General features: G+C 39.7%; 2 protein-coding genes across 6 annotated transcripts in view; both read right to left on the bottom strand.

Moving 5' to 3' along the window:
- The window catches only part of ATE1 (arginyltransferase 1), an 82,375-nt gene extending 71,271 nt beyond the window's left edge, over window positions 1-11,104 (bottom strand). For 3 of the 4 annotated variants that reach the window (XM_068399294.1, XM_068399295.1, XM_068399298.1), the window contains exons 1-6: window positions 10,587-10,796; window positions 9,293-9,356; window positions 8,867-8,929; window positions 8,033-8,136; window positions 6,929-7,201; window positions 1,363-1,595 (exon numbers count right to left, since the gene is read on the bottom strand). In XM_068399294.1, coding sequence (XP_068255395.1) covers window positions 1,363-1,595; window positions 6,929-7,201; window positions 8,033-8,136; window positions 8,867-8,929; window positions 9,293-9,356; window positions 10,587-10,689 — 840 coding nt within the window. In that variant the 5' untranslated portion in view covers window positions 10,690-10,796. Of the gene's footprint in view, window positions 1-1,362; window positions 1,596-6,928; window positions 7,202-8,032; window positions 8,137-8,866; window positions 8,930-9,292; window positions 9,357-10,586; window positions 10,797-10,990 lie in introns of those variants that run through there. The other variant, XM_068399296.1, reaches the window with a different exon arrangement.
- Window positions 11,105-11,886: 782 nt separating this feature from the next.
- On the bottom strand, window positions 11,887-23,435 carry NSMCE4A (NSE4 homolog A, SMC5-SMC6 complex component). 2 transcript variants are annotated; one of them, XM_068399416.1, is made up of 11 exons: window positions 23,047-23,435; window positions 21,774-21,854; window positions 21,046-21,176; window positions 19,827-19,978; window positions 17,763-17,862; window positions 15,394-15,484; window positions 14,830-14,924; window positions 14,013-14,061; window positions 13,211-13,302; window positions 12,539-12,630; window positions 11,887-11,996 (listed from the first exon to the last, which is right to left on the bottom strand). In XM_068399416.1, exons 1-10 carry the CDS (start codon window positions 23,342-23,344, stop codon window positions 12,547-12,549), a joined length of 1,173 nt encoding a protein of 390 aa, XP_068255517.1. In that variant the 5' UTR covers window positions 23,345-23,435; the 3' UTR covers window positions 11,887-11,996; window positions 12,539-12,546. The 2 variants fall into 2 exon arrangements, with proteins under 2 accessions (XP_068255517.1, XP_068255518.1); XM_068399417.1 differs by having other exon boundaries at window positions 11,907-12,194.
- Window positions 23,436-26,354: the final 2,919 nt, after the last annotated feature.

Consider the following 26,354-nt stretch of genomic DNA (forward strand, 5'->3'; position numbering starts at 1 on the left):
TGTAGTTTCACACTATACTGAAAGATACTTGAAGGATCCATGCATTTGGAAGACTCATATCTGTGCTCTTTAGATAAGGACTATTTTTTTGGCAATAATCCCTAGAGGATTTCTTGATATTTTTCAAATTGAAAACAATGTTTCCATATTCAATTACGAGTTAATTCTAATAGGAAGTTATCCATCATCCCCACCATCACCCTTACACGCACAAAAAATAATTATCTTTTTAAAAATCTATAAATTAAAAAAATCATTCTTAGTAAAAATTATTGCTCCCTAAGCAAAAGAATGCTATCACATGAGCAACAGTGCATTTCGTTTCAAGCATATTTAAGAACATGCACATTTCAAAACACACTTAATTTTCAGTATGATTCTATTTCCACAAATAGCATTGGTTCTGATCCACACAAAAAAAAAACCCAAAACACCACACTTGACAGTCAGAGTAAGGAGCAAAGACAATCTGGGAAAACATTGCTGGAACCATCCCTCCTTTTAATTCCCCCTGCATCTTCTAAATGAAGATGTTCAGACAAAGCCATCGTACTTCTGTTATACAACTCATCAGAAAATCTGGAGGAGTTCGTGAGATGGATCACTTTCATGGCTTCTTGTCAGTTATTCAGGGTGAATCTTTCAAGTCACCACCACTACCTCTTTGAATAATTACCAAAAGAATATTAAAATTTAACTTCCAATACCATCACTGATAATAGTAACTCCAGAAAAATACTTATTTCGGATAGTTTTCCAGCTTAAAAAAAAAAAAAAGAAAGAATGGTTTTATAGGCTAGAAAGTCCAAAAGTCTTCCAGATGACTGTCTCCAGATTACTAATACATTTAATGGCAACCAGTATGTTAAGCAAATTTTTCTACCATCACTTTTACGGCTTCCAAAGACATCAACACATATCAACGACATTTATAAAGAGCAGCTATCTTCTTATCTGTTTAATTTTATGAACAGTTACTGCTTTCTTGTCAAGATTCATTAGCATAGATAGTTTAAGTATTTATACACTGCAGAACTAAATATTGAAACTCTCTCATCATTTAACACTCAGTTAATTCAAAGTCTTTCATTTTCAAGTCACACTGTATGAAATCAATTTACAAGTTATTTTGGTAACTGTACTGGTCTGTGCTACGACTGCCTGCAAGTGCAAGAGTACCCTCTTGTGGTTACACAGCACTCAGCTGCACCATATATATATCATACAGTACCGCACATATTCCAAGATTTAAGCTATAACCATTCCCTGATGTCACAGACACTAAACACCTAAGCATTTCAAACACTCCTTGAACTAGACTTTTCCTTAATTTACCTCCAACAACACTGAATGAGACATTACCTCTAATTTGTGTGGTGCATCATCTGGTAAAGAGACAAAAATGAAGTCTTCAATGGTTTTAGGTTGGTTTGCTTTAGATTTAGAGTTTTGCGAGAGGAAAACTTGATCTCCTGCTTGAAGTTGAGAGCCTTCAAGTGTACACATCTGGTTCTGAAGGAGTTTCTGCAGTTTTCTTTCTTTCCGTATGTCCTTTGCTTTTCGACACGGTGGCTTGCTCAGATCAGCCCCTTTCCCTACAAGGGCACAGGCAAAGAATTAAACACCACGTTTTGCAACAAACAAGTAGTTCTTACATAACCACTGAAAAGAAATGGTTAAAATGACCATTAATTGCAGATTGTGGCCTGAACATAACATGGTCTTTCACATTTACAACTACCAACAACACCTGATGCCAAGCTAAGTTGCAATGATTTTTCCTCTACAGCTGTTTAATGCAGCACTTTACTATGGAAACACCTTGACCACGATTCCATCCCAGAGCCAAGGTTATATTTAAAGATCGAAATGAAAAGACTTCCTGTCTGTAAAAAAAGTCTGTCCATAAATCATTACACCACAGCCCTCTCTCAGAAACAAAGAAAAGCTCCTGTTTAATGTATGGTATGATGATGTACTACATCCAGACAGCTACAGGATCAGCTTGAAATACTGCAAGGAAAAAAACACCTAAACTACAAAACCTCACAGCCAAATTCACAGAGAATTGTTCTACTGCATTAGAAACCCAGGTGGCTACACAACAGACTCCTGCAGAAGACAGATGCACAAAAAAAGCTTTTTTCTTTTTGTCATCTGGAGTCCTTATGCAGTACCTAGAAACACCGCCAACACCACTAATGTCACGTAAAAGAAGAGTGAAAGGCCACATAAGCTTACAACTTTGCTTAAAATTATATTCAGATTGTATAATCAATTCACTTTTATCAATTTATCTCTAACAGATCAACTGTTCATAACGCTCTATTTGTGAAATGTTATTTACTTAAAGAGAAGTCAAACCTAGAAAACAACTGGATCAGCATGGAAGATAGTACGTAGTACTACAAGAACTGAGTTTTAAAGCAACACAAATCCAAAGACATGCACAAATAAAAATTCAAGTGGTACAAATTCCTCAACGAAGGGGCCAGAATAATTTTACACTCAGGATACTTAATGTAAGATAAAAAGTCAAGATATGAGAATGCCAGTACTAGAAAAATTAATACAGACTTTTCTTCAATTAAAAAAAAAAAAAAAAAGATGGCTGGTCCCCGTGCTACCCACTAAATGGACTGAAAGAATGGTTACCAAACAAATAATCTACTTACAAGTAGCAATTTCCCTAGACAGTATGATTTTAGTCGATACCGATTGTAAATCCGTAAATTCAATTTGTAAAAACCACAAAAAGCAAGAAATGTTCTCCTAACACTCTCAGTTCTGCCTAGAATTTGTACATCATTATTGGCTATTCCATGTAGCGCACACAAGTAACTCAACACCATATCCCACTCCAGCAGCTGTGTAAGAGCTGTATGAATCTTCTGCACTGCTGGAAACAGTGGTGGAAGAAATAACTGATTTTCAAGGAATACCTGTCTCCGCTTAGCAGCTGCTGTTGCAAGTTCCATACAGAGGGAAAGTTGCACTCAAAATTGCATTTACATCAGCAGCCAGCTAATGTAATATAAAGTAACTCCCATTCTGCATTTTTTTATTACTTTGTAGGGCAGTGGTAGATGAGTTGAAGGCCAAAAAAGAGCCATAATATTAAAAATTTGGAAAAGAGAGGCAGAGTGGAAAAAACTACTCCCATACAGGGAAATAGAGTCATATATCTTGCACAGAACCAAAACCGTAACAAATATTATGACAACCTGCTGAAGAAGTCTTTTACGCCATTGACTTTCTCCTGAAATCCCTGTATTTGCAAAAGACACACTGGCAACTTTTGAAAGATTTACCTTTTCAAATGGGAAAGTACCCTGAACAGTGAGGTGCTTTCATTTGAAGCACTAGGATGAAGACACATTTCCAACTCTGTTAATATTTATAAGAAGTAGAGAAGAATCCAAACCCAGACTTAACTACGGCTTATCCCACTTTACTCTCTTGAAGGCCTGGAAATTACATAGAAATTGTTTTTTTCCAGAACTCCTACGAACACATAGTTAGATCTTTCTTTCCTCCTCCTTCTTCCTACCAGTAACTTATTAGCCGACACAGACATCTTTCTTGTCCCCTACCCGCTTCAAACCTTCCCATGGACAATGGGAACAGTGGTATCCTTCTGCAAACTGGAAATGGCAAAAGCACTGATATTGTGAAAGCTCACTGATGTGTTTGGAGACACTTCACCTGCAAAGAATTGTAGCCCTCAGAGCTGCTGCCTGCATCTTTCTTTACCAATAAATACATCATAGAAACTGGCAAAATACTCTACATTGGGATAAACTTTTAAGTATCAGTAAGGCTGTAAACTATTTTTTTAATGTGCAAACCATACAGAATTTACAGAGATATAAGTGTACTCCTGGGGCAAGTTAGTAGCAAGCTCTTCGTGGCTCACCCAGAAAAGTCCCAGTCTGGTTTCTCCACATAGACTCCATGAGAGCTGGAATGTTGAGAGCATCTCAGGGACTTAAGTAACGGAGCTAATACCACTCTGGCACTCTTCAGACATCCTACAATTGCACTAGCAGATTTTATGATCGAGTGTTTACCTCTCAGATAAGGTTTTTGAGTATGTGTTTCATCCATACAGCTAAAATTATTCACCAGAAAAGGACAAATATTATGAGGAAATTACAGATACTATGTGACCTGTCCATGGGCAAACAAGTCGGAGGAAGAGTTTATTTAAAATACTCATGATACATTTGAAGAATGAGTACTTCATCTGTATCAGGATCTGTTTTATGTCTCATATCTTCTATAAGCTGTAAGTTAGCAAGAAAAACTTCTTAAAACAATGAATGTGCATACAGACATAAGCAAACCTTCTTTTCTATCTGAAACTGTGCAGAAACAGCCCATTATTCCTACAGGGCAATGACCTGTTTTGTTTATAAAGGAATAAAAATGCAATTAAACAATCTTATTGCGGAATAAGTGTACATTTTCCAAGATGAAAACTAAACACCATTCTATCTGGAAAACTTTAAACTAAATTTGACCTGTGACACCACCTGCCCTAAAAAAAAAAAAAAAAAAAAGAAAAGAAAAATTAAATAAGCTTTCTCATGCATTTATTATTCACTTTTATATTTCATTTAAAACCTCCAGAAAGAACCACACTAATGAATATTTCTCCTCTATAAACGTAAACCCTCTTTTTCTGAAACAGTACAAACAGTGTGTCAAGCTTTCTTTATGTGCATTTCCAGTGTTTAAAGTCTTACCCAATGTTATTCTTAACACAACTGAAGACCATACCTCACCTTTTTCAAAACAGTGGCAGGTTTACACTCATAATCTTTACCCGAGACTGCCATCTGCTGTCAACATCCACTTAATTTGCTTCCAAAATGAAGTTTACATAACCCAAGGTTTTTCATTAATTTAAAAAACAAGAGGGTTTTGAAAATCTGCACAACAAATAAGAGTTACATAAACTATAAACTATATAAGGGCTATAAAATTTTTGACTGCGTTTTATAAAATCAAAATATAAAATACAGTCTTAAAAATTCTGGTCAAGTTTTCCAGGAACGTGTGTAACATTACTGTTTTTATGCAGCACTACTGATTTTCTGGTCAAGCATTTCTGAAAACTTTCTGGTTTTTTTAGATGCAAAATTCCTGGTGAAAACCTGAACCAATTGGAATGAGTGTTCATTAATGACAAAACAACATTCTTTTACTTGAAATTAGCCAACCTATAGGAGACAAAAATCTTTGTGAAGCAAAAAGTACTTTGAAGTTCTCACGTCACAGGTGAGTGAAATTAGGAATTAGTATGATGTCACAACACATGCAGAAACTCTAAAGTATCCAGTCTTCACTAGGATTTTAACTAACATTACTCGCCATGTATCAGCTAACAGCAATTCAGAAAAACAACCTTTATCTTTCCAGACAGGCCATTGTAGGTGCTATGCAAAACTGGAAACATGATCTGTAAGACAAGGGTGCCTCATCTGCAACTTTTAGGCCACAAAGAGCCTGTCAGCAATTCTATCTTCTTTTCCAGTTCAGGCTGTTGGTGAAGTGAATTATTCTGGCAATAATCCATCCATCCCTTTACCATCTTCCTTCCAGAAATCACCCATGTCTCACGCAGCCAGGACACAAGAGAAGCCGCAGGAGAGACAACCCACAGCACCCTGCGGATACATCCTCGTAGCAGTTGTTTCCAGCATTTCTTTTTCCCTTGGGGACCCTCAGGGACTCCTCTGCATGATCACACCACACAGAGGATCCCCCACCAGCTGTCTTGCCCGTCACAACAAGCTACATGAAAAGCTTAACACCACTGCAAGCAGATGTAGCTACCAGGCTCTCGTGCCACAGCAAGGGGTACCATAACAGCTATCACACGAAAAAGATTACAGTCAGATGACTGACAATGAGATTATCCTTTTTCAGGGTAAAGATTTCAAGTTCTGATTCAGCCCAAAGGCAGCATTTCAGAAATCTTTACAACTACAATGCAAAACCTTGACTGAGGGATAATTTTGACACCGAAAAAAGTGACCACGCTATTAAAATTGGTATTATAATAAAAATGCCATAAATATTCCATGTAGTTTCACACAAAACTCTAGAAATGAATAAGCATTTACCTTCAGGTTTTGGCACATGAGAGCTGTAGCACTGTATAAATGCGCCAGAAAGTAAAATGAGGGCAATTGCCTTACTTCTTGTACAAACTTACTGTACTTCCTTAAAGAAACGTAATATTAAGTACAGAGCAAGGAAAAAAAGTAGAAATTACTACAGTTTTTCATAATGTCACATCCTGTTCTGACACAGCTTTTCTAAGATAAAGCTGTCCAAAACCTAAAACAAAGCAAGCTCCCAAACAGATGAAAAAGCTCAACTAGAAAATGTCATTCTTTATAGAGAACCAAAAGTATCTGTGGTTTTGCTTTTGTAGGGTTTGGGGGTTTGGTTTTTTTGCTTGATTTTTTTTTTCAAGTCAGCAGAAAGCTACACTATTTCTTTTAAGTATAAGATAAAAATACAATGATACACCGAATGTATTTCCAATGCCAGTTAGGTCTATGGCAAATAGTCTATGAAAACATAACTAATAGAGCTTGAAGTAAGTTATTCACAGAGGTGTATTCACAGGGTGTAGACAACACAATTTGTATAACAAGATGACTTGCAGAAATGAATAAATATGAAAACAATACCTAGGATGTTTTTGTTGGGTATGATTTCCTACTGCTGCACAAGAGACAAGGTTAAGCCTTAACCTAACTTCTCAATTTATACACTATAATTCCATAAATTGGCAAGAATATAGGAAAAAAAAGAAACAATTATTGAATTACTAGGCAAGATAAAAAAAAGGTCTTCAACAACATGTGAAATCATGAGAGCATATTCCAGCTACTACCAGAAATTTGACTACCTGGCTTAGGCAGTGCATGAACAATTTTAGCCGAATGTGATGGTCCTCCAGGGACTGGTGTGTCTTTATCTGCACATATCTGAAGAGAACCTGATTCCACCTTCTGCTCATTCACCTCTTCTTCTCTTTCTCCTGTGTCCTTATCTTCATTTTCCACCCTCTCTGTGTGATCCACACTCAAGGGAGTCAGTTCAGACTGACTGACATGAGATTCACTTTTGTATGCAAAATCACACACGGCCACATCTTCTATATGGGAATCCATAGGCTCTTCTGTAAATAATTTAAAACCACAAGTTAATTTCTCTCTGTATAACCGCAGCTTACACTTTGAACAATTAACATTAATATTAAATTAATTTCTTTCCAATTTTACAACTGTTTTCCAACAGATAAAGTGATTGTTTGCAATAGTCTGAAAACAGAAAGCTTCTTTTATGACCCTGAATTACAAGCACCAACTCGTTTACAAGAACAGTTCTATTTTCTCCACTAAAACAGGGCAACCAACTAATCTCATGCCATAACTTCAAACAAACAATAACAAAGAAAACAGATCCAAAAAACCTAACACACACAGACAAAATAGGCAAATTATAACGATTCAGAACCAACACAATAAGTTCCACCACAAGTGAGAACAGCTGGTTTTGGTGTTGGATTAACAGAGTGTGACTATTCAACCACCTGGAAGAAAAGCCCTCCTTTCCCTGATTGCTTTTCCTTTTCTCTGCCACCCACCATACTGCTTAGTCCTCTCCAGATTATCACTTTTATGACAGAGGTAAAAAAACGGCTCTAATTCTCTACAGCACCCAGCTAGAAAGTAAGCACGTGCCCAGAGATGAAAAAGAAAATAAGTTGGTCTATGCAAAAAGTAAGGAAATATATTCTTCAATACAGCGAGTCAGCTGCACAGTTTGGTCTCTGGGCTCCATAGTGCTCTTGATTCAAAAACACCTGTAAAGACACAAGCTAGCCAGGCCTTTATAGAGGGGTCTAAATACAAAAATCACAGCATATTAGCCATTCGATCACTCCAACAGGTATTTGATCCTCCTCTCAAACACCAGTATGGCTTTTCAAACACTAAGAATTTCTTACCTCCGCTCGCTACTTTCGAAACATCTCCTTTGGAAAGAAATTTCAACATTTTCTTCAGAACTTTCTTGTGAGATTTGGAGGTCTGAAAATGCAAAGCCTGGCACCTTAAAAAGAAAAAATTATGATGATTTCTTTTGTGAAAGATTATTTCAGGAAAAAATGTTAAGGAACCACTTTAAAAAGTTACGCTGTATATATGTTTTCTAATTATTTCTTAAATTTCCCTATATTAAGTGGCCAAATATTTTATCAACACTTTTGAGTTAATAAAATTCTATTGCCTTGTACTGCATAAAAACATTCTTTATGGCATGTTTTGTGTGTATATCATTATAATCACTAAAATATGCCAAGGTGACCTCAAGCAGTGCATAAAAAAGCTTTCCTAGGAGCCTAATACACCAGAATTTTTCATTTATCTATCTCATAGGTACAGCACTGACACTAACTACTAAGGCCGAAAAAGTGTATCTAGAATTATTCTTATGTATTCAACTGGCAGCCTCTCTTATTTGGGTTACCAAAGCAGTGTTTGTGGGATACAGACATACTGGTTCACCTACAACCAGTGAGCAAGAGAGCCATCGCAGGACTCTGGCTTTGGACTGCAACCCAGAAGCAAAAGGCAAGGGTATGCACTTAGCAGACTGCTTACAGGAAAACATTGCTGAGCCACTGATATGCCTGTGCACAAACTCAACAACATGTATTTCGTATTCAAAGTATAATTAAAAGTAGATAAATTTTTCAAGTATTCTGTATTTAAAGTAGTAAATGGCTCAACGTATTTGAAGCGGTCAAATCACCAACAGTAGCATACTTTGAGCTTCTTACCTTATCGTGTATTGAGGACAACACGTTTGATTCATGATAGGCTTGTAGACATATTTTCCACTTCTAAAAATAACAATAAATACATATTGATTTTCTGTTGCTTATACTACAAAATAAATGGAAGATCAACCATTTTTGTTAAAATAATATCAAAATATTATACGAAGAGTACCAAAAGTCAAACAGCAAGTTCTTCAGCTTTTGGCTGCTATACTAAAATACTATCCTTCCAAAATAACCGATTATTTTCCCGTTCATCAGTGTCATGTTACAAAAAGTCACAGAGCGTTGGGCAAATACTTCTATTTCAATTCCTTACGGAAACTAGTTAACTGTTTTCACAGACCTAAATTCTAAATCTGGATTCTAAATCCAATCTTGAATCTAAACTGACAACATGGCTTTGTATTTTCGTTTTAAATTTACCTTCGCCATCCTCTATCTATGAGATCCTGGTAATCTTGAACTGTCATCGAATGTGCCCACATACCTGAAATAAATAATACAGTAATTATTTATTGTATTATTTACTGACCATAGTTATGCTTTAAAACATTAAAATACAGCAAATTCTACAAAAGTATTACTGTAAATCTGAGCAGCTAATGATGACTTTCGAATAGATGTGTTTCAGGGATTTGGCATATTCATAAATCTCATAAATTACTGACTTTCAACACCCACGTTAAGTGTAAAAAAAACCAAAACTAACATAACTCTTGGGATGCAATCAACTACATTGCTCTGACTGTACAAGTTAAGAAGTTTTCCTCTCCGCTTGCTATCTTTCCCAGAGATACACCAACAAAATGACATAAAACTGCTCCTTAATTTTGTTAAAACCAGTCAGAAACACTGGGCCAGAAGGACACTTCTGAGAGGTGCTGAAGCTGACACGGACCATTCCCAGGGACCCCTCGGAGAACAACTGCCCAGCTCAGCAGAGCTCGGGGACTGTCACCTCTTCACCAGGGAAAAGAACATACTCGGCTTCCCGTTGAGCCGGCCTAAGCAAAATTTGTCTGGCCACAGCTTTAGAGCTGTCGAGCCTTGTCAGGCAGATGCACTCTTATCTACGGATTAACCCGGACTGTCACTGGAGGCGGAGGGTCAGGCAGGGCAGTTGCACCTGAGCTGTAAAACTGGACCAGCAGAACGCTTTGGGTGAGATCCCAACTGCAGCCTTAGGCAGGGTGCATGTATTATCATAGTAATCATTAAAACATTTCGCCCTTTACAAAGCTTTCCCGTTACTTCTGATGGTTTGCCCTCAGACTCGAGAAGTGCTCCTACAAAACCGGCCCACCAGGCGAGGCTTCCCCGTGAGCCCACGGCCTGCGGCGGCCCCAGCCCCACACCGACCCCGTCTCGCTTTAACCACCTGCTTCGCCAGGGCGGCGACACCCGCCCGGCCCGCGGGGACGCTGCGGGGCCGGCTCGGCGGCCATCCCCTGGCAGGCCGCCCCGGCACACCCGCCGTACCCGCCCCGCCGCGCCGGCCCGAGCTTTCGGGAACGCTCCGGAGCGAAGGGCAGCTGCCCGCTCCCGGCAGGCCAGAGGTGGGAAGGGGGGAGGCTGCTGCCAAACCGCCGCCTCTGCCCGCTGCTCGCAGGCCCCCCTCAGCCCCGCCGGCACCAGCGAGGCGCAGCCCCGCAGCCTCCGGCCGCCCCCTTCTCCGGCACCGGCCCGGCCCGCTCACGGCTCCCCTCACAGCCCGCACCATGGGAGAGGTTGCCGGTCTCGTTCTTGCAGTAGCCGCAGCGGTAGCCATCGTCTCCGCCGAAGTACTCGACGATGCTCGGGGAGCTGCCGGCCACCGCCATCTCCGGCGGTGACCCCCTCGGCCTGCCCGCCGCCCGGCTCAGGACAGCACCCTGCCCGCCGCCCCAGACGGCGCCCCTGGACGCCCGGAAACAGCCGCCGCCGCCATCTTTGCTACGGGCAGGGCACGGGCAGCGCCCACAGGAAACAGCGGCCCCGCCATGTTTACCGTGGGCGGCCGCGGCGGCCTCCCCACAACCTCCCTCATCTTTAGTGAGGGCGGCCGCGCTCCCCCGCCCCCGGGTGCGGCCGCCGCCGCGGGAGCCCGGGCAGCCGCGGCCCTTCCCACCGCCTCCCGCTTACCGGCGGAGACCTTGCCCCGCTCCGAGGCGCAGTAGCCGCAGCGGTAGCCCTCCTTCCAGCCCTTGTACTCCACCACGGCGGCAGGCATGGCGCCCGGCCGCCCGCTCGCTGCAGCGGCCCTGCCCCGCAGCGCCCCGCCCGGGCGCGGCCCCGCCGGGCACGGCCGCCGCCTTCGGCGGGGCAGGCCGTGCCCGGGGCGGCCGGAGGCCTGGCCCCGTTTGCTGGGGACTGTGAACACAGAGCTCCCGGGTTTGCTGTAGGTGACCAAAGATGATCCGACTGTGTTTTCGCATACCCTCAGAGCCCGACCACGTTTCATCACCCCCCAGAAACAGCTTTACCAGTGGCTCTAGCGGGAGGACAGCTGCTTGATCAGGAACCTGCCTAATGATAAAAGGAAAGAAGAAATCCTAGAAACTCCAGAGAAAGTGGTCCTCCAAAGAACATCTTCTGGAGATGGAGCTAGACTTTATTCATTTTGAATAAAGTACTTCCATGGCCTAAGATAGCTGTCCTACCTAAGTTACAAAACCAGACACACGTGGTAGCCTTAGGAAAAGAGAAAAGGAAGGAGGAATTCTTATCTGTAATTGAGACCAAATTTCCAAACTCAAACCTTGATTTCCAGAAAAGTAAGAACAGAAAGATAACATCAATTCCTCATGTAGCACCCAAGATCATCTAGATAACAAGATTATCACAGCAGAGATGGTTAACCATGTAAATTCCACTTGCAGGCTGCTACTGGGGAGAGACAGGGATGAAAGAAGGGGGGTAGCATTTCCTTTTTATGAAAGCTTGTAAGTGTCAATAAACTTTATACAAAGTAGCAAACTAAACCATAATAAATAGAAAGTATACACTAATAGCCCTGTGACAGGTATAAACAAGACAGCTTATATAAAGTGTCGAGATGTTCCAATAAAAATAAATTTAATTTTACAATATATACATATAAAAATTTTTCCGAAGGAAACATGATTTTAAAATATTTGCTTTAAGGCACCTAGGGGGAAAGAAGAAAAAAGAGAAGACAATAAGACAATATGCATTAAGATTTGGAACTTACCAAGCTACTGTGACAATAAAAGAGTTCAATCCTATTGTTTAAAGGATTTTAGAGAGAACCAGATTATCTTCCCTTCCCCTGCTTCCCTAAGTCCTTCTTCAGACTACTCTATTGACAACATCAGCTGTCAGTAGGCTAAAAAAAAAAAAAAAGTACAAAACTAAGCTATGATTCTTCACAGCACTGCATTCCAAGTACAAGTATAAAGTTCCAAAAACTAACTCAAGTATATAACTGACCATCAAATGTAAAAATAAAGGTGGGGTTTTTTTTCAGTTAATTACTATGTAGAAAACTAGATTACATTTTGTTCCGTGAAGAGATCAAGAATATAGAAATGTTCCAGACATTATACAGTTACCTTGCTTACAGTTTTTCTACATTTATAAGTCACAGGTAGTTTCCCTACAGTTCTTCCACATGCATAAGGAACTTATTCATTGTATCCTTATTTAGTTTGATTTATTAAAAGAACTTACTTGAAAAATTAAGCTATCTCCATTTCTTCTTCATTTTTATGATCAGGAGGGCTAATCATGGGTTCTGTTATTTCATATGTTTCTACGATGTCCTGGTTAGAGATGACAAGAGTATGTAAGTTACAAGAGCTGAATTATTTCAATTTAATTGCAGTTACCACCAGGTAAGTAATAAAGTTTCTCATACTAAAGCACTATTTCAAATTACTAAGTTTCTTCTGCACATTCTGAGTGAGGGACAAAAGAGAAGAGTTGTATGTGCTAAAAACTACTTTTTGTCTAAGATTTATTACGAACAGCAAACAGTGAGAAATTGTAAGGAGAACTTCCCCTCCAGAAGCAAGCATCATATATAAGGGAAGAAACAGACTCCATACTTATGCAGTCCTCATATAAAACAGTAAAGACAAGTCACTGCGCAACTTAAAAGCACTTAAACTGACCAGGCTTCAAGGATCAAAGATGACATTACTATCCCAATTCTCAGTTTTCTTGCAATTAAAAGCATTCATTAGATTTGTGATTGTTCTGGAATCCATAAAATTAAATGTAGTGATAATATATACAGGAACCCCTATCCTCATCAGAGTACGTAACATCACAGCTCTCAGATGCGTTCTTACACGTAAGAAAAAAAAAATAGCACTTGATACTTTTGATTATCTATTATACCTTCCATTCTCGATGGCTCAGAGAGATGACAACCTGGTTCCGTGCTCCAGCACTACGGTCATTCTCCTTTTCCTTGGTGTGTTTTGAAGGCTCTGTTCAAAATACAGTATTTTCATAGTCTCTACACTCCTAAAGCCAGTTTCCTCCAGGAACACAAGAGCTTCACAAAAAGCAAATCAATTATACAGGCTCCACTAAGCTAGTCCCTACCAACAGCCTGTACCATATGCTTCTTAAGAAATTTCTTTAGTCTTACTTTCTAAAAACTTAGAAACTAACATTTTTCAGAGTCCCAGAAGGACCTAAGTATTTAATCCTTTACGAAATCCCACCAAAGTCTTAATCTCATTGATATCCTCTGGGAATGAAAGCCAGAGACCTCGTGCGTAGGATGGCATTTCCTTTTCAACTGTTTTGAAGTTGCAGCACTTCCCAACTCAGATAGACAGAGGAGACTTCTGGCACACAAAAATACCTTTTCTCAGCAAAGCATAACAATGTTCATATACTTATTAACAAAAATACAACTTAAAAGGAAAGGTAATAACCTTTTACTTCTATTAATAGAATTAATTTGTACAGATCAGCATGATGGCCTTTTTCCGTATTTTGATATTTAAGGAGACTCAATGCTTTCAGTTCCTCTCATAAATCTCTTCATGCCTTCAATTACATTCACTGCATATCCCCAAATCTCTACTCTTGCAGCTAAAAATTTACCTAAAACTCTGTAAACAGATAAGATGCAGCTACTTTTCAACATTGTAACAGAAAATTATAGTCTTTTAAAGCTAGATCTTACCAATTATTGGTAATTTATCATCATCCAGCTTTAATCTTGCAAAACCATCCTAAAAGACAGTAGGATTTAGAGTTTCTGAAATTAGAACTAATTAGGATAATGCACTGAGATTTCATATTTTTAATTAATATATTACATCATCACAAACAGGTACATATATTGATAAAGAATCTTAATTGGCATACCAAATAAGAAAAATTATTTAAACATACCACTTATTAATAAAGAATGCAGCTGATAGAGGACAGTTTGTAACGGTTGGATTATAAAAAATTTTATTTTTTAAAGATCATTATTATTCATTGCATATACTTAACGCTTCATAATCACATCACTATTCACTATAAACCTGAATTTAGTCAAAATATATTTGTAAACTTTTTTCTTTTCCCAAATTCATTTTATTTATTAGACAAAGTACAGTTTGAAGTGCAAATCTACAGATTCGAAGAGAATATAAAACACTGCACTGACATACTTTCCTACAACCTCAATAAATTTTCTACGCTCTATGACTACTTTTTTATAATCTAAAATAATGTGAACTAGAATCCCTTTTTGAAAAGAGTATTGACAGCAAAAATTGCACTACTGTTTTGTTGGTAAATTGACTGTAATAGAAAAATCTAGTAAAAAAAATTAAGTCTGTCAACGCTCTTTTTTATTCAATTACAAAAATATCATAGACTTTGTAGAAAACAAATTAATAACATTTAAATCCTAATCTGTCAATATTGAAGCCATAAAAACAACAAATCAATATTTCTAGATAATTCCAATATCTAAAATAAGGTTTAAAGAACGTGTCATGCCTTACCCTTATAATGAAGGACACATGAAAGATGTTTTCCACAGTGCGTGAAAAGGAGTTTGGATCAATCACAAGATCAAAGAAGGAAATAGGTGTATCAGCTAGAGATGCAAAAATGGGTTTGTTAAAAAAAATAAACAGGTGGTATACACAGAGCTAATATACCTAAACACTAACTTAAGGAAGTCAGTACTCCTTTTAAAAGCTAACTGAATGTTTCTGTCAATTCCCAGCTGCCTGCAAAAAGAAACAAAGTTTCTAGAGAATACTATTTTCTTCCCATCTTTTGCCACACCCATAACACATAAGCAGTGACTATTTGATTGCCTTCTAAGAAAGGGTATGCTCTAATAAGAATAAGGTAGGATTTATATTTACTTTGCAATCAAACAGCAACTGATTAGTGTTCATAAAAGCACATTGTCAGTATATATCCTTCAACATAAGGATTTCTACTTGCAAAGCCCACCTAACTTTGTTTCTATAGTTTAACCACTCTTAACTGTAGAAGATTAAGAGTATTCATTTTCTCAAATTAATGCTTTAGAAGGCTAATTGAATCATACTTACGATCATTTTTAAAATGAGTTTGCAATAATCCCAAGATCCTCTCCACTTCTTTTTCTGTAGCTTCCAGATGAGACTCCTCCATTTTTTTTAACTGGAAAAAAGGAACATAGTTTCACCTCAAATGACCACTGTTGTAAGACAAGAACATGAAAAGGGCCTTTTATGAACATGTAACATAAAAGATAAATATTTCTCTCTACACCAGACATGCACAGTTACAGACACACTTATGCAAACATGAGACAACTTACAAAGTGCTTTAGGAATCAATTCCCATTTTACAACATCAACCTGAAAGGCCACAGTTTGTATGGTTTGAGCCTATTGACAGGTCTACTCTTACTTTCCAACAGTACTGTGGAACTGGGTTACCAGTACTAGTAGTACATAGCCTGTGAGTTTACTGAGGAAGTTTATTTGTAAGCATAGAAGCGCAGTTCATTAAGATCTTTAACTTTTTTTTCAGAAAAGGCACTTAAGTTTACCTGTAAGAAACATCACAGCATGAAGTTTGACATGGTCAAGGAACACAATTATTGTGATTTTACAGATTTGTTCATTATTTGTAAACCCAGGTATCACAGAATCACAGAATCAACCAGGTTGGAAGAGACCTCTGGGATCATCGAGTCCAACCGTTGCCCTGACACCACCCTGTCAACTAGACCATGGCACTAAGTGCCATGTCCAGTCTTTTCTTAAACACCTCCAGAGATGGTGACTCCACCACCTCCCTGGGCAGCCCCTTCCAATGTCTAATGGCCTTTTCTGAGAAGAAATTCTTCCTAATGTCCAACCTGAACCTCCCCTGGCGAAGCCTGAGGCTGTGTCCTCTTGTCCTATCGCTAGTTGCCTGGGAGAAGAGGCCAACTCCCACTTCACTACAACCTCCCTTCAGGTAGTTGTAGACTGCACTAAGGTCACCTCGGAGCCTCCTCTTCTCCAGGCTAAACACCCCCAGCTCCCTCAGCCGTTCCTCGTAGGTCAGACCCTCCAGACCTTCACCAGCTTCGTCGCCCTCCTCTGGACTCGCTCCAACACCTCAACATCTTTCTTGAAGTGCGGGGCCCAGAACTGAACACGGTACTCAAGATGCGGCCTCACCAGTGCCGAGTAGAGAGGGACGATCACTTCCCTAGACCGGCTGGCTACACTATTCCTAATAGAGGCCAGGATGCCATTGGCCTTCTTGGCCACCTAGGCACACTGCTGGCTCATGTTTAGCCGGCTGTCAATCAGCACCCCCAGGTCTCTTTCTGCTGGGCCGCTTTCTAACCACTCTTCCCCCAGCCTGTAGAGCTGCATGGGGTTGTTGTGGCCAAAGTGTAAGACCCGGCACTTGTTCTTGTTGAACCTCATGCCGTTGGTCTCGGCCCATCTATCTAACCTGTCCAGATCCCTCTGTAGGGCCTTCCTACCCTCCAGCAGATCGAGGTACTCCAAATCGTCCTTCAAGTACTGTCATCAGCAGAGTACCAAATTCACTTTTCAAGCACAGTCTTCAGTAACCTCTTTGCTGTTCCTGTTAACCACCACTTTCCCTTTGACAGCCTGGCAGTAAAGCAAGCTACAGAAACTTTCACACGTAACCACGTATCTAACAGCATACGTGTTAATTTGTGATCATCAGTGTTTACCTAAGCAAACCACAAAGAACAGTCACTCACTTCTTGAAGCAACTCTCTGAAACCCTCCAACTCCTCTTCTTCCCAGTACAAACTGTATCAGAATAATTTCTATGGCTATTGGGATTATCATGAAGTAGGCTGCATTTAAAAAGACACACTCAACATTTTGCCTCGATGTACTGGCATTACCAGCCGGAGGTTCCTCATAACAGCATGGTTTATTTTTTCAAAGTTTCCAATATACACCTCTCTGTAAGTATTCTCAGACTTTTGCCTTTCTGCCAGAGTAAGACAGAAAGAATAGGGAAACAGAAAGCAGGGAAAATAGTGGTTAAGTGAGCTAATTAGTTTGCTGCTGTTAACCACATTTCTGTGCAAATGCCACACACTTAGACACTTTTTAAATAAAAGTTGAAAACACACTGATGTAAAGATGTTTCTTTTTTGTTTCCTTTCAAAGCAATGAGCAACAGAGTAAATAAACTAATTTGAATGTGAAAAAAATCAGTCCGTAAACCCTATTTCTGAACTTGAAATAAGTCTGTAAATCCTATTTCCTTCCACTCAACAAAATACTGCAGTCCACACAAAACAAATCAAGAAGCCTAATAATTAAGTCTGAATCCTTTAGTACTAAACAGTTCATAACTACAAAACCCAAAATATGAACAGAAAGTTGTAAAAGTCACTTGTAATAACTATGCTGTAACAAATCGTTAATAAAGATAACACTTCACAAACCCGAGCAGGCATTGCCCGTTTTTCCTCTCCTCCTGTAGTCTTTTTCTGCCTCTCAATCCGTTGCCTTGGTACAGGAGGATCAGACTTGAAAGATCCCAACCTAACCAAAATAAAAAGAACACATATATGGAAATATCTTTTACATTGTATGCTAAGAAATCTACATACTGAGCAGTTGATCTCCTGATAGAGGTGCAAAGTAATGACTGATATCTAAAAATAGAGCTTCATCACACGTAAACAACCATCCCCAAAAGTTGCTCCCAATACATGTTAGCAGCCTCATACCAGAATTACCAACAGGATGTATAAAATTTGATGCAATTATTCCAATTTCTTTTTAAACTGAAAACTTTAAATCTACTTTTTTTAAAACTAGTTAAGAAATGAAACAAGAGTACATGGTTCATATCCTTCAATATCTCCATTTGAATTTATTACAAACTTTTCTGCCTGAAGACTCTCTCCATACAGTATTTATCTCCTTTTCACCTATTTAGTTTCTGTAAGTTTAGGTTTGCAGTAAGTTTTTTTTAAAAAAAAAAAAACACAAATTTTGAAATTATAGTCCATCAAATATAGTCCTTCAATAGAACACTGAGTACACTAAGAAGAGATCCAAAGCTTCTCATTAAACAACGTGAGTGTAATACACGTACTAGATTTAGGCACTTTCTTGAAGTGCTTACCTCTCTCCAATGACTACATAAGGAACTTAGGCTCCTAACTTTAGCTGCCTTGAATCTCCACGAACTTAGATGCCTAAAGGAGAGAGTGTGAATCGAGACTCAATTCAAGTTAGTTCAGCAGATATCCAAAACTTCTGCAGCACATATTTTTCTCTGTCTTGGGTGAGTTGCAACTGCTCAATTTCAGAAGTCACAGACTGACCATGAAAAAAAATAACTCACGCCTCAGATAAGAATAGATGGAGTCAGAAATAAGTAGTTCTTTTCCTAAACTGAGGACTACACTTTATTATTTAAAATTAACACTTCGCTAATATTCACACATCCTCCATCAAAAGAAGCCCATCATTACTTAAGATGTCAAAATGCAACTAACAAGAAAAAAAGTCTTTCTTGCAGTCAGTTTTGTCTTAAGATTATAAAAATGATTGGAAAACATACTTATCACTTAAGAGCGTACAGCTTGAAAGCACAAACATAAGTCTGAAATATCTCAATTAGCTATCCAACATTAAATATCAGATAGTGTATGATCAAGTTATTATATTCAGCAACTTTCTTACAATTACAGTGATACTTACTGGGGGGTGGAACAAGTGTAAAAGTATAGACAACTGAATAATATTCTATCAGCTCTATTGTTGATATTTTAATTTAACTAGATCCTGCTATTGTAGGCTGAGTTCATGAGATTTAAATTGTAGTGTTGTCTGTAAGCCAGCTGACTAAGGGTCATTTGACAGCAGTTAAAAAGGCTCCTACTAAGTGGGTTGCCTAGACATAAGGAGAGATGACGCTGGTTCTGTGTAAGGCCACTTGCCAGTAATCACGTGATTTCTTCTGAAGGCAGAGCCAGAAAGCAAGACTCTAAGACAACTCATTAACACAGATGTACAAGAAGAACTGTTGGTCTCTTCATGATAATACAATAATCAGGTAAAAGATATAGACCCTGACAGACTGACCTTCCATAACTGTCTAGGAAAGAAAAAATAAAAGAGGTTCCTCTATTCATGATTCTGGCTGCAGCTTGTACAGGGAGAGAAAGATGAGGGAAGAGTCAGCTTTTAAAGGAAAGAGGATCATTTCTACTGGTTTTGGTCTGAAACAGGTCAATCAAGAATACCTTGCTATCTCTACTAGATACAAGAGATATTACTTTGTATTCAAGCCAAATCAAAATCAAAGAGAGAAATATTATGAAATATTTTGGAGACAAGGAGTTCACTGTACTGTAAGAACTGAGGCCACGCAGAAGTTCTTGGCTCCGCGACCTGAGATTAAACCCTATTCAAGCCCAGGGCATTAAAGAAAAGAATCAATTAAGGCCATTAGCTTGTGCTGCAGTATATACTATTTCCTTAAATAAACTTACATGTAGTGAAAAGAAGGTGCTCTTCTGAAGTACTTTTCTGCTTCTTCTCTCAATTTATGCCAGGCATTACTAGGTAAATAGCCACCTGAAACGCCCTCAGAATCACTATCATTTTCTTCTACTTCCATGCGATTTATACCCATGAAGTTTAGCTACAAAAGAAAAAAGCTGCAATGAAAATTCACTTAGAGAGAGATCAGTAGATACATCAATGGTGAAATACCGTATTATGGTGTTTGTCCTGATAGATTAATATTTAATACCACTGCATAGGAACCTTGACTCTCCTGAAGATACTGTGAAAACAGAAAAACCCTCACAGACAGACTTCTTGTGATCAGCAAGCATCAGCAAGCAATGAAAAAAAGAGCTATAAGTAAATAAAACTGCCTATATTCCAACAGAATTTCAATGACGCAGTAGCAAATCATTACTTAAATTGCACCATAAAGCTAAGATGTCTCACAGTTTCTGAACAGCACACACTTCCAGGAGGCCTAGCTCCTCAAATATCATAAAACAACTTATTTGGCCCAACCCTGCATCCACCAATCCAGACATCCCCAGGAAAAACTTCAATAAAACAATTGAACTTGATGGTTTTTTATATTGCAGAGCTCTAGACTTGACCAAAGACTCAGACTCCTTCTTAATCTGCTGTAACATAAGAGACAATTTTCAGGGGGGAAAGAAATGTCTACTTCAAAGCTATTCTGAACTGACTCTTCCACAGTACAAAGAGACAAACATGTCAGGTCTAAAAGCATGCAAGTAATCCAAAGTCCCATTTCAAGTCAGTGACACAGGGCCTGGAGAACTCCATCCAAAAACATATAAAGCAGTCGATAGGATAAAGAAACTACTTAGCTACTGGCAAACTACAGAGCAGAGAGTATAAAAAAGTGCACAAGACTATCTTAAGAGCACAAACTGACTGAACTGTGATAAAGTAGCAGCAATGCAACAATGGCAAAGGGGGGGATGTCTGCATTTCAGGTTAGACTTTCCCCCACGCATATTGGAAATGCTTAAAACATAGTTTAAAACAATTGATGACACTAACCTGAAAGTTAATCAAAGAAATTCATAAGAAGAGTGTTAAACTCCATCAGAACTGTCATGTACTGCCTGACAATCTGAGGCTTTTATTTTATGATTCTGTAACAAATAGGGCAAACCTCTAGCAAAATTGTTGGCAAATTCAGAGTCTGGAACATACCAAGTCTTCTGCAAATGTCAGTGAATCAAACGCTGCCATCTCAGAGTGCAATTCATTGGCCTTCTCCTTTCCTAGATTTGATGCTAAGACAAGAAATTGGGCATCCAGCGCAGCCTCTCGTGCACACGAAACTGTTACAGAAAAGATTTTATGTTAATACTATGAAATTGTCAAAAATATAATAACAAAATTTAGCATACAGACTATCCTGGGTATAGAGCTTTGTAAATCATTTTATTGCAATGACCTCTAACACAATTACTTACATAATCCTTATAATAATATTTGCACTAGAAAAAGAGAGAGAGAAAAGGAGAGGATGACACTGACAAAGGCAAGCATGGAAAAATAACACATTATCTTAAAGAATAAAATGCATTTTTCATTGACATGTTTTCCATCACTCCAAGCGAAATGAACCCCTCTACCCTAATATCTTTTATATGTACTACTTAAATATATTGTTCCACAGTCAAGATAAAGCAAGGAATATTTCTAAGTGCAAATAAACACTAAATTAATGATATTTATTTTCTCATAGCAACTTATTCAAACAATTCCTCTTCAACTAAACATATCTATTTCAAGTTATACTTTAATAATTCTGATAAAGTACTTGGACCTCAACTTCATTCTCTTGCCCTTTTTTGTTTATAAAGCATCATCACCTCACACTTGGCCAACTGTCAAGCAAACACCTCTAATAAGGACCACAGAATTTGTTTTACCTCCACTAAACAGTTTATTGGCTTCTTCCAAAGCTTCTGTCAGTCTGTTGCTTTTGGAACTCAGCATATCCTCACGATTTTCTAGGGGGAAGGGACACAAATCACATTCTAAATTACTTAAATATAAGACGCATTGAGAAATACATACTTACACCTTAATCAAAACTGGCTGGTTCACAGCCCATCATACACACAAAAATACAGAATATAGTTATAGTACATTAATTGCAAGATTTTGTTAATGCTTATGCGTTAACTCGGTTTGAAGTCGTTATTTTCCATTTACTTCAAGGGAATAAGATTTACATGGCTGAATTTATGTTAGCAGATCCCAGATTCCTCTTAGTTCCAGTAAAATATCTAGATCTGTGTCAAAGCAGCTACCAGACACCATAATTTTCTGTATGTTATTCATCTTACCCATAAGTTATTACAGATTTTCATGAAAGAAACAAACCAACCCCCAAAAACGCATGCTTGGTGATTTCTGAAGATCACCATGTCAAACACAGTTACTTATACATAACGATATACATGATTTAACAAAGCTTTCAGCTGTTTGGTTCTGAACAGCTACTCACAGCACTGCTTTTAAGGACGCACACCATACTCAATGCACTGACATACCGTTGTTGTTTTTCTGCATAAACACTGAGTGGATCATCCACAAACTGCCTTGTATTCTCTTGTAAAACAACCCGACAAATTTAGCAAGTATGCTGAAAACAACCAACACCACACGTTGCTAAATTTGGCAGTGCTTACTCAAACAACCATTGTTATGCTTTCATGAGAAAAACAGTACACTCCAAACACGCACGGGAGAAGGACTGACACACCTGTCTAGGGAGATGTTAAAAATCCCATAGCGCTTTCTGGAAAGCCTAAGAATAACTTTCTGGTCCAGGCTGATGCTGGTACCTGCAGTTTCAAATTAAAGCTCAAACACCATGAACGCAAAATTAAAGGCTTTCAGTGTTATCTCCAGGTCTAAAGCTGATAGTTCCCCTGCATCAATACAGTCACTCACGTTACATGTAGGTAAATCCCTCAGAACCTTCCCATCCCTGGGCATGCAGATACTTCCAGGGAGACAAGTGTCGATCTAGCTACAGCCCCAAAATGTCAGCAGAACTAGGAATTCCCACGAAAGCTCGACGAGCTCCTTCAGTAGCAAAGTCCAGGCTCCCAGCCCGGCACCCACCGGCAGCCCCCATTTCCCCGGCACAGAGAGGCGGCCGCCGCCCTGAGCGGAGCCGCACCCCGGGCTTACGCTGCACGCTGTAGATGAGCTCCCGGTACTGGTTCCGGATCACCCTCCTGCTGCGCTCATCTCCGGCACCCTCGGCGCTCTCCGGCCACCCGGGCTTGTCGCCCACCACCTCCAGCTCATCTTCTTCCTCATCCCCGGAGGCCGGCGGGCGCAGGCGGCTCGGCAGCCGCTGCTGCTTGTGCTGGGGCACGGCGCCGTTGCGCGAGGTGGACGGCAGCGAGAGGAGGCGGCCGCGCTCCGCGCCCGAGCTCCGCGAAGAGGAGGAGGCGGCATCACCGCTTTCACTCGCCTCCGACATCGCTGGTCGCCGCCGCGGGCCTCCAGGAGCCGCCGCGGAAGAGGCGCGGTACGCCGCTGCCGCCGTCCCGGGAGGCCGCCGCCCGGGCAGCCCGGCCCCGCGGAAGGCGCCAATGGCGCGGAGACGCCGTAACCTGTCGCGACGGCGGCCCGAGAGGGCCAAACCCGCGGGGAGAGGGCAAGGCGGGGCGGAGCGAGAAGAGGCGGCGGGGAGGCGCCAAGGCCGCCACAGCCCGCTCCGGAGCGGGTACCGCCGCGGTCCCTGCCGCCCCCGCGGGAGGTCGCTGCGGCGGCGGGAGCGGAGCAGCGCCCCGGTTGATAAGCGGGCGGGAGGCCGAGAGCTCCGCTCGCGCGGGCGGGGCGGCTCCCCAGGGCGCCCGCCGGCGGGAGGCGGCGGCCCCTCTCTGAGGGAACGGCGGCCTCGTACCGGGGCGCGAATGCAGCAGCCGGAGCGGCCGGCGCTCGCAGCCCCCCGGGCGGTGCCGGGCCTCGCCGGTAGCTGCCCCTGCCTCCTTCCAAAATAAATCGGGCCGAAGTAAGTCATGTCGAATAAATCCCCGAAAGTCGGCCGCTGAGGTCACGTCCGAGGGGTGGCTTCTTACCTCTTGGATTGAGCAAGTTTTCTGCTTTCTAAAGGTTGAGCAGAAAAGTCCTAAAGGAGTAGTTCTGTCAAGCAAACTTCCTTAAGGAGTGGAAATATAATAATGAACCTGATGGTAGCAAATCTTTCATCTGCTTTTAAGCTTCTCTAACATCTGAGGAGCAGAAGAGGTGAAAATTAGAGACCAGGGGATGAAATACTTGACTGAGCATCTCCAGTACATATATTTCCATATAATATGTATAATCACTAAGCAGTGATCTGCTCTAGAAATAAAATAACAAATGTATACTTTGAAGTGGAATAGACTCCTAAATTAGTTAATCATGACTCGTGGTGGTGTTTATACAAAAAACAACAAAGTTAAAGCCAAGATAAATGTAAAAATATGTATTATTAATTTTCCAGGAAGAAATGTATCTTCAGTATTTTTAAACTTTCCACAACCAAGCATTACCAGTCTGGAAAATTCAGCAACATTCAAATCATCACTTTACAATGAGCAATTTATATTACAGTCTAAAAAAATTTTCTTTAATGTATAGTTTCTCCTCTCTTTCTATTCCTTTCCCAGTGTCAGTATCATTAGATTTTAGTGTAATGGTAGATCTGGCTTCTAATTTGGAGCAGTGGGCCAATAATATCCCTCATTGCCCTTATTTTCTCATAGTTCATCATAAGTAGTGGAATTGCTGTGTAAATATCAGTAGTTTAGGAAGTGTGCTGAGTGATTATTTCTGACCTCCTGATGATCCTACTTTAAGAGTTCCTTGAAATAGACTTTTGGTTTATGTTATCACACCAATCAGCTAAAACAGTAGCAATCTATTTCAGTTGTGATTACAGAGTTTGCACAAGATTCTGATGAAAAGAGATTTAAAAGAATATGTAATAATATCAAGTTGCTATAATCTGTAAAAAAATTAAAACAGCCATATATACTAAAGGCTTAATTCCTGCCTTCCTGGTTACAGTGTGTAACTCCCCTTAATCGTGGAGTTCATAATGTTACAGTAATGGGTATGCTCTCTGCTTCCATGTACGACATAGTGTTCAAACAGAGTGACAGGGTCGCCTAGAAGTTTTTACAGTCTCAGGAAGTTGTGAAACAGAAGGCCGGAGTTCAGAACCCTCACACTTCCACAGTGACTTCTTAGGGGTTTCAGCAGGCTGGAAATTGTCTGGTGAAGCAGCCAGAGAGACAAAAAGAAGTAGCTGCTTTGTCATTCAGATAATTTAAGTCCAATTTTATATTGGTTCTAAAGCAAGTTCTATTACCCAGGATTCTTATTGCAAGACAACATCTCCCAACTGACTCTCTTTTCGCTGTTAATGTATATTCATATAACAAGTTAGAAAAAGAAGGCATGGGTATGATGAACACTAGCATTATAGGAGATTTTCAAATTTGGGAATCTTTCATGTTATAGATATAGGATGAAATACACTGTATTACAGAAAAAAACATCAGGATGAAGTATTTTGTAATTTTAACAGAAAATAAAAGTCATTTTATTAAGAGGGCAGATCATTAAAAACAAAACCATATTGTTACTTGCACTGATGAATCCCAGATTTTTTACAAGAACACGTACAATAGCAGGGATTTCCGTCCCCGTGACGTCCCAAAACACATTCATAATTCAGTTGAGTGTTAATCCAGAGGTGTGTTGGGTTCTCTTGAGAACTTAACGTACTTGTGAAACTTGAGGCAAAATCTAAATGCACAACTTGCCACAGGTTGGTACAATTAATATGAAACTTTTTACAAGCTTGCACAGGCTCTGATCCATGCAAATATTGCCCATCAAAACAATTCCTTGTGTGAATTTATTGACTCCAACAGAGCTATCCTAAAGGGTGATTTTAACCAAATGCATTGTTTCAAGACAAGGGATGCCACTTAATATAATTCCAAGTTATCAGTATAAAGGTTTTATTATAATGCATGATTAGAATAACAATATAGTAAATTAAAAGTTGATTTCTAGGAACTTTCCTAATGACTTTTTAAAAATCATACCTTTTCACTCCAAAGAATCTAGGAATTTATTTGTAGCCTTCTCTGCTTAATTTCCAGGTTTAAATTAATCCTGCAAAATATAAATACATAACACTTAGTATTTCATTATGTGATTAATACTATTGTGTTGCTCTAATTACTGTGGTGTTTTACTGAGTTTTTTAGCAAACCTTCTAAAACACCTTGATAGATCAGACTGATTCAATACACACTCATGGATCTACCTTGTCTTCCCCAAATCAGTACTTCTGCTGGACTGCAGCTATGCATAAGTTATCTTTCAAAATACATGTTTAAAATATTTCATTTTTCAGTACAAAATGGTTGAATTATAGTTTGGACAATTGAACAATTTTCTATTCTTATGCTTCGTGTGACTAGTAAAGT

The sequence above is a fragment of the Nyctibius grandis genome, chromosome 4 (genome assembly GCF_013368605.1).
Source record: "Nyctibius grandis isolate bNycGra1 chromosome 4, bNycGra1.pri, whole genome shotgun sequence".
Lineage (NCBI taxonomy): Eukaryota > Metazoa > Chordata > Aves > Nyctibiiformes > Nyctibiidae > Nyctibius > Nyctibius grandis.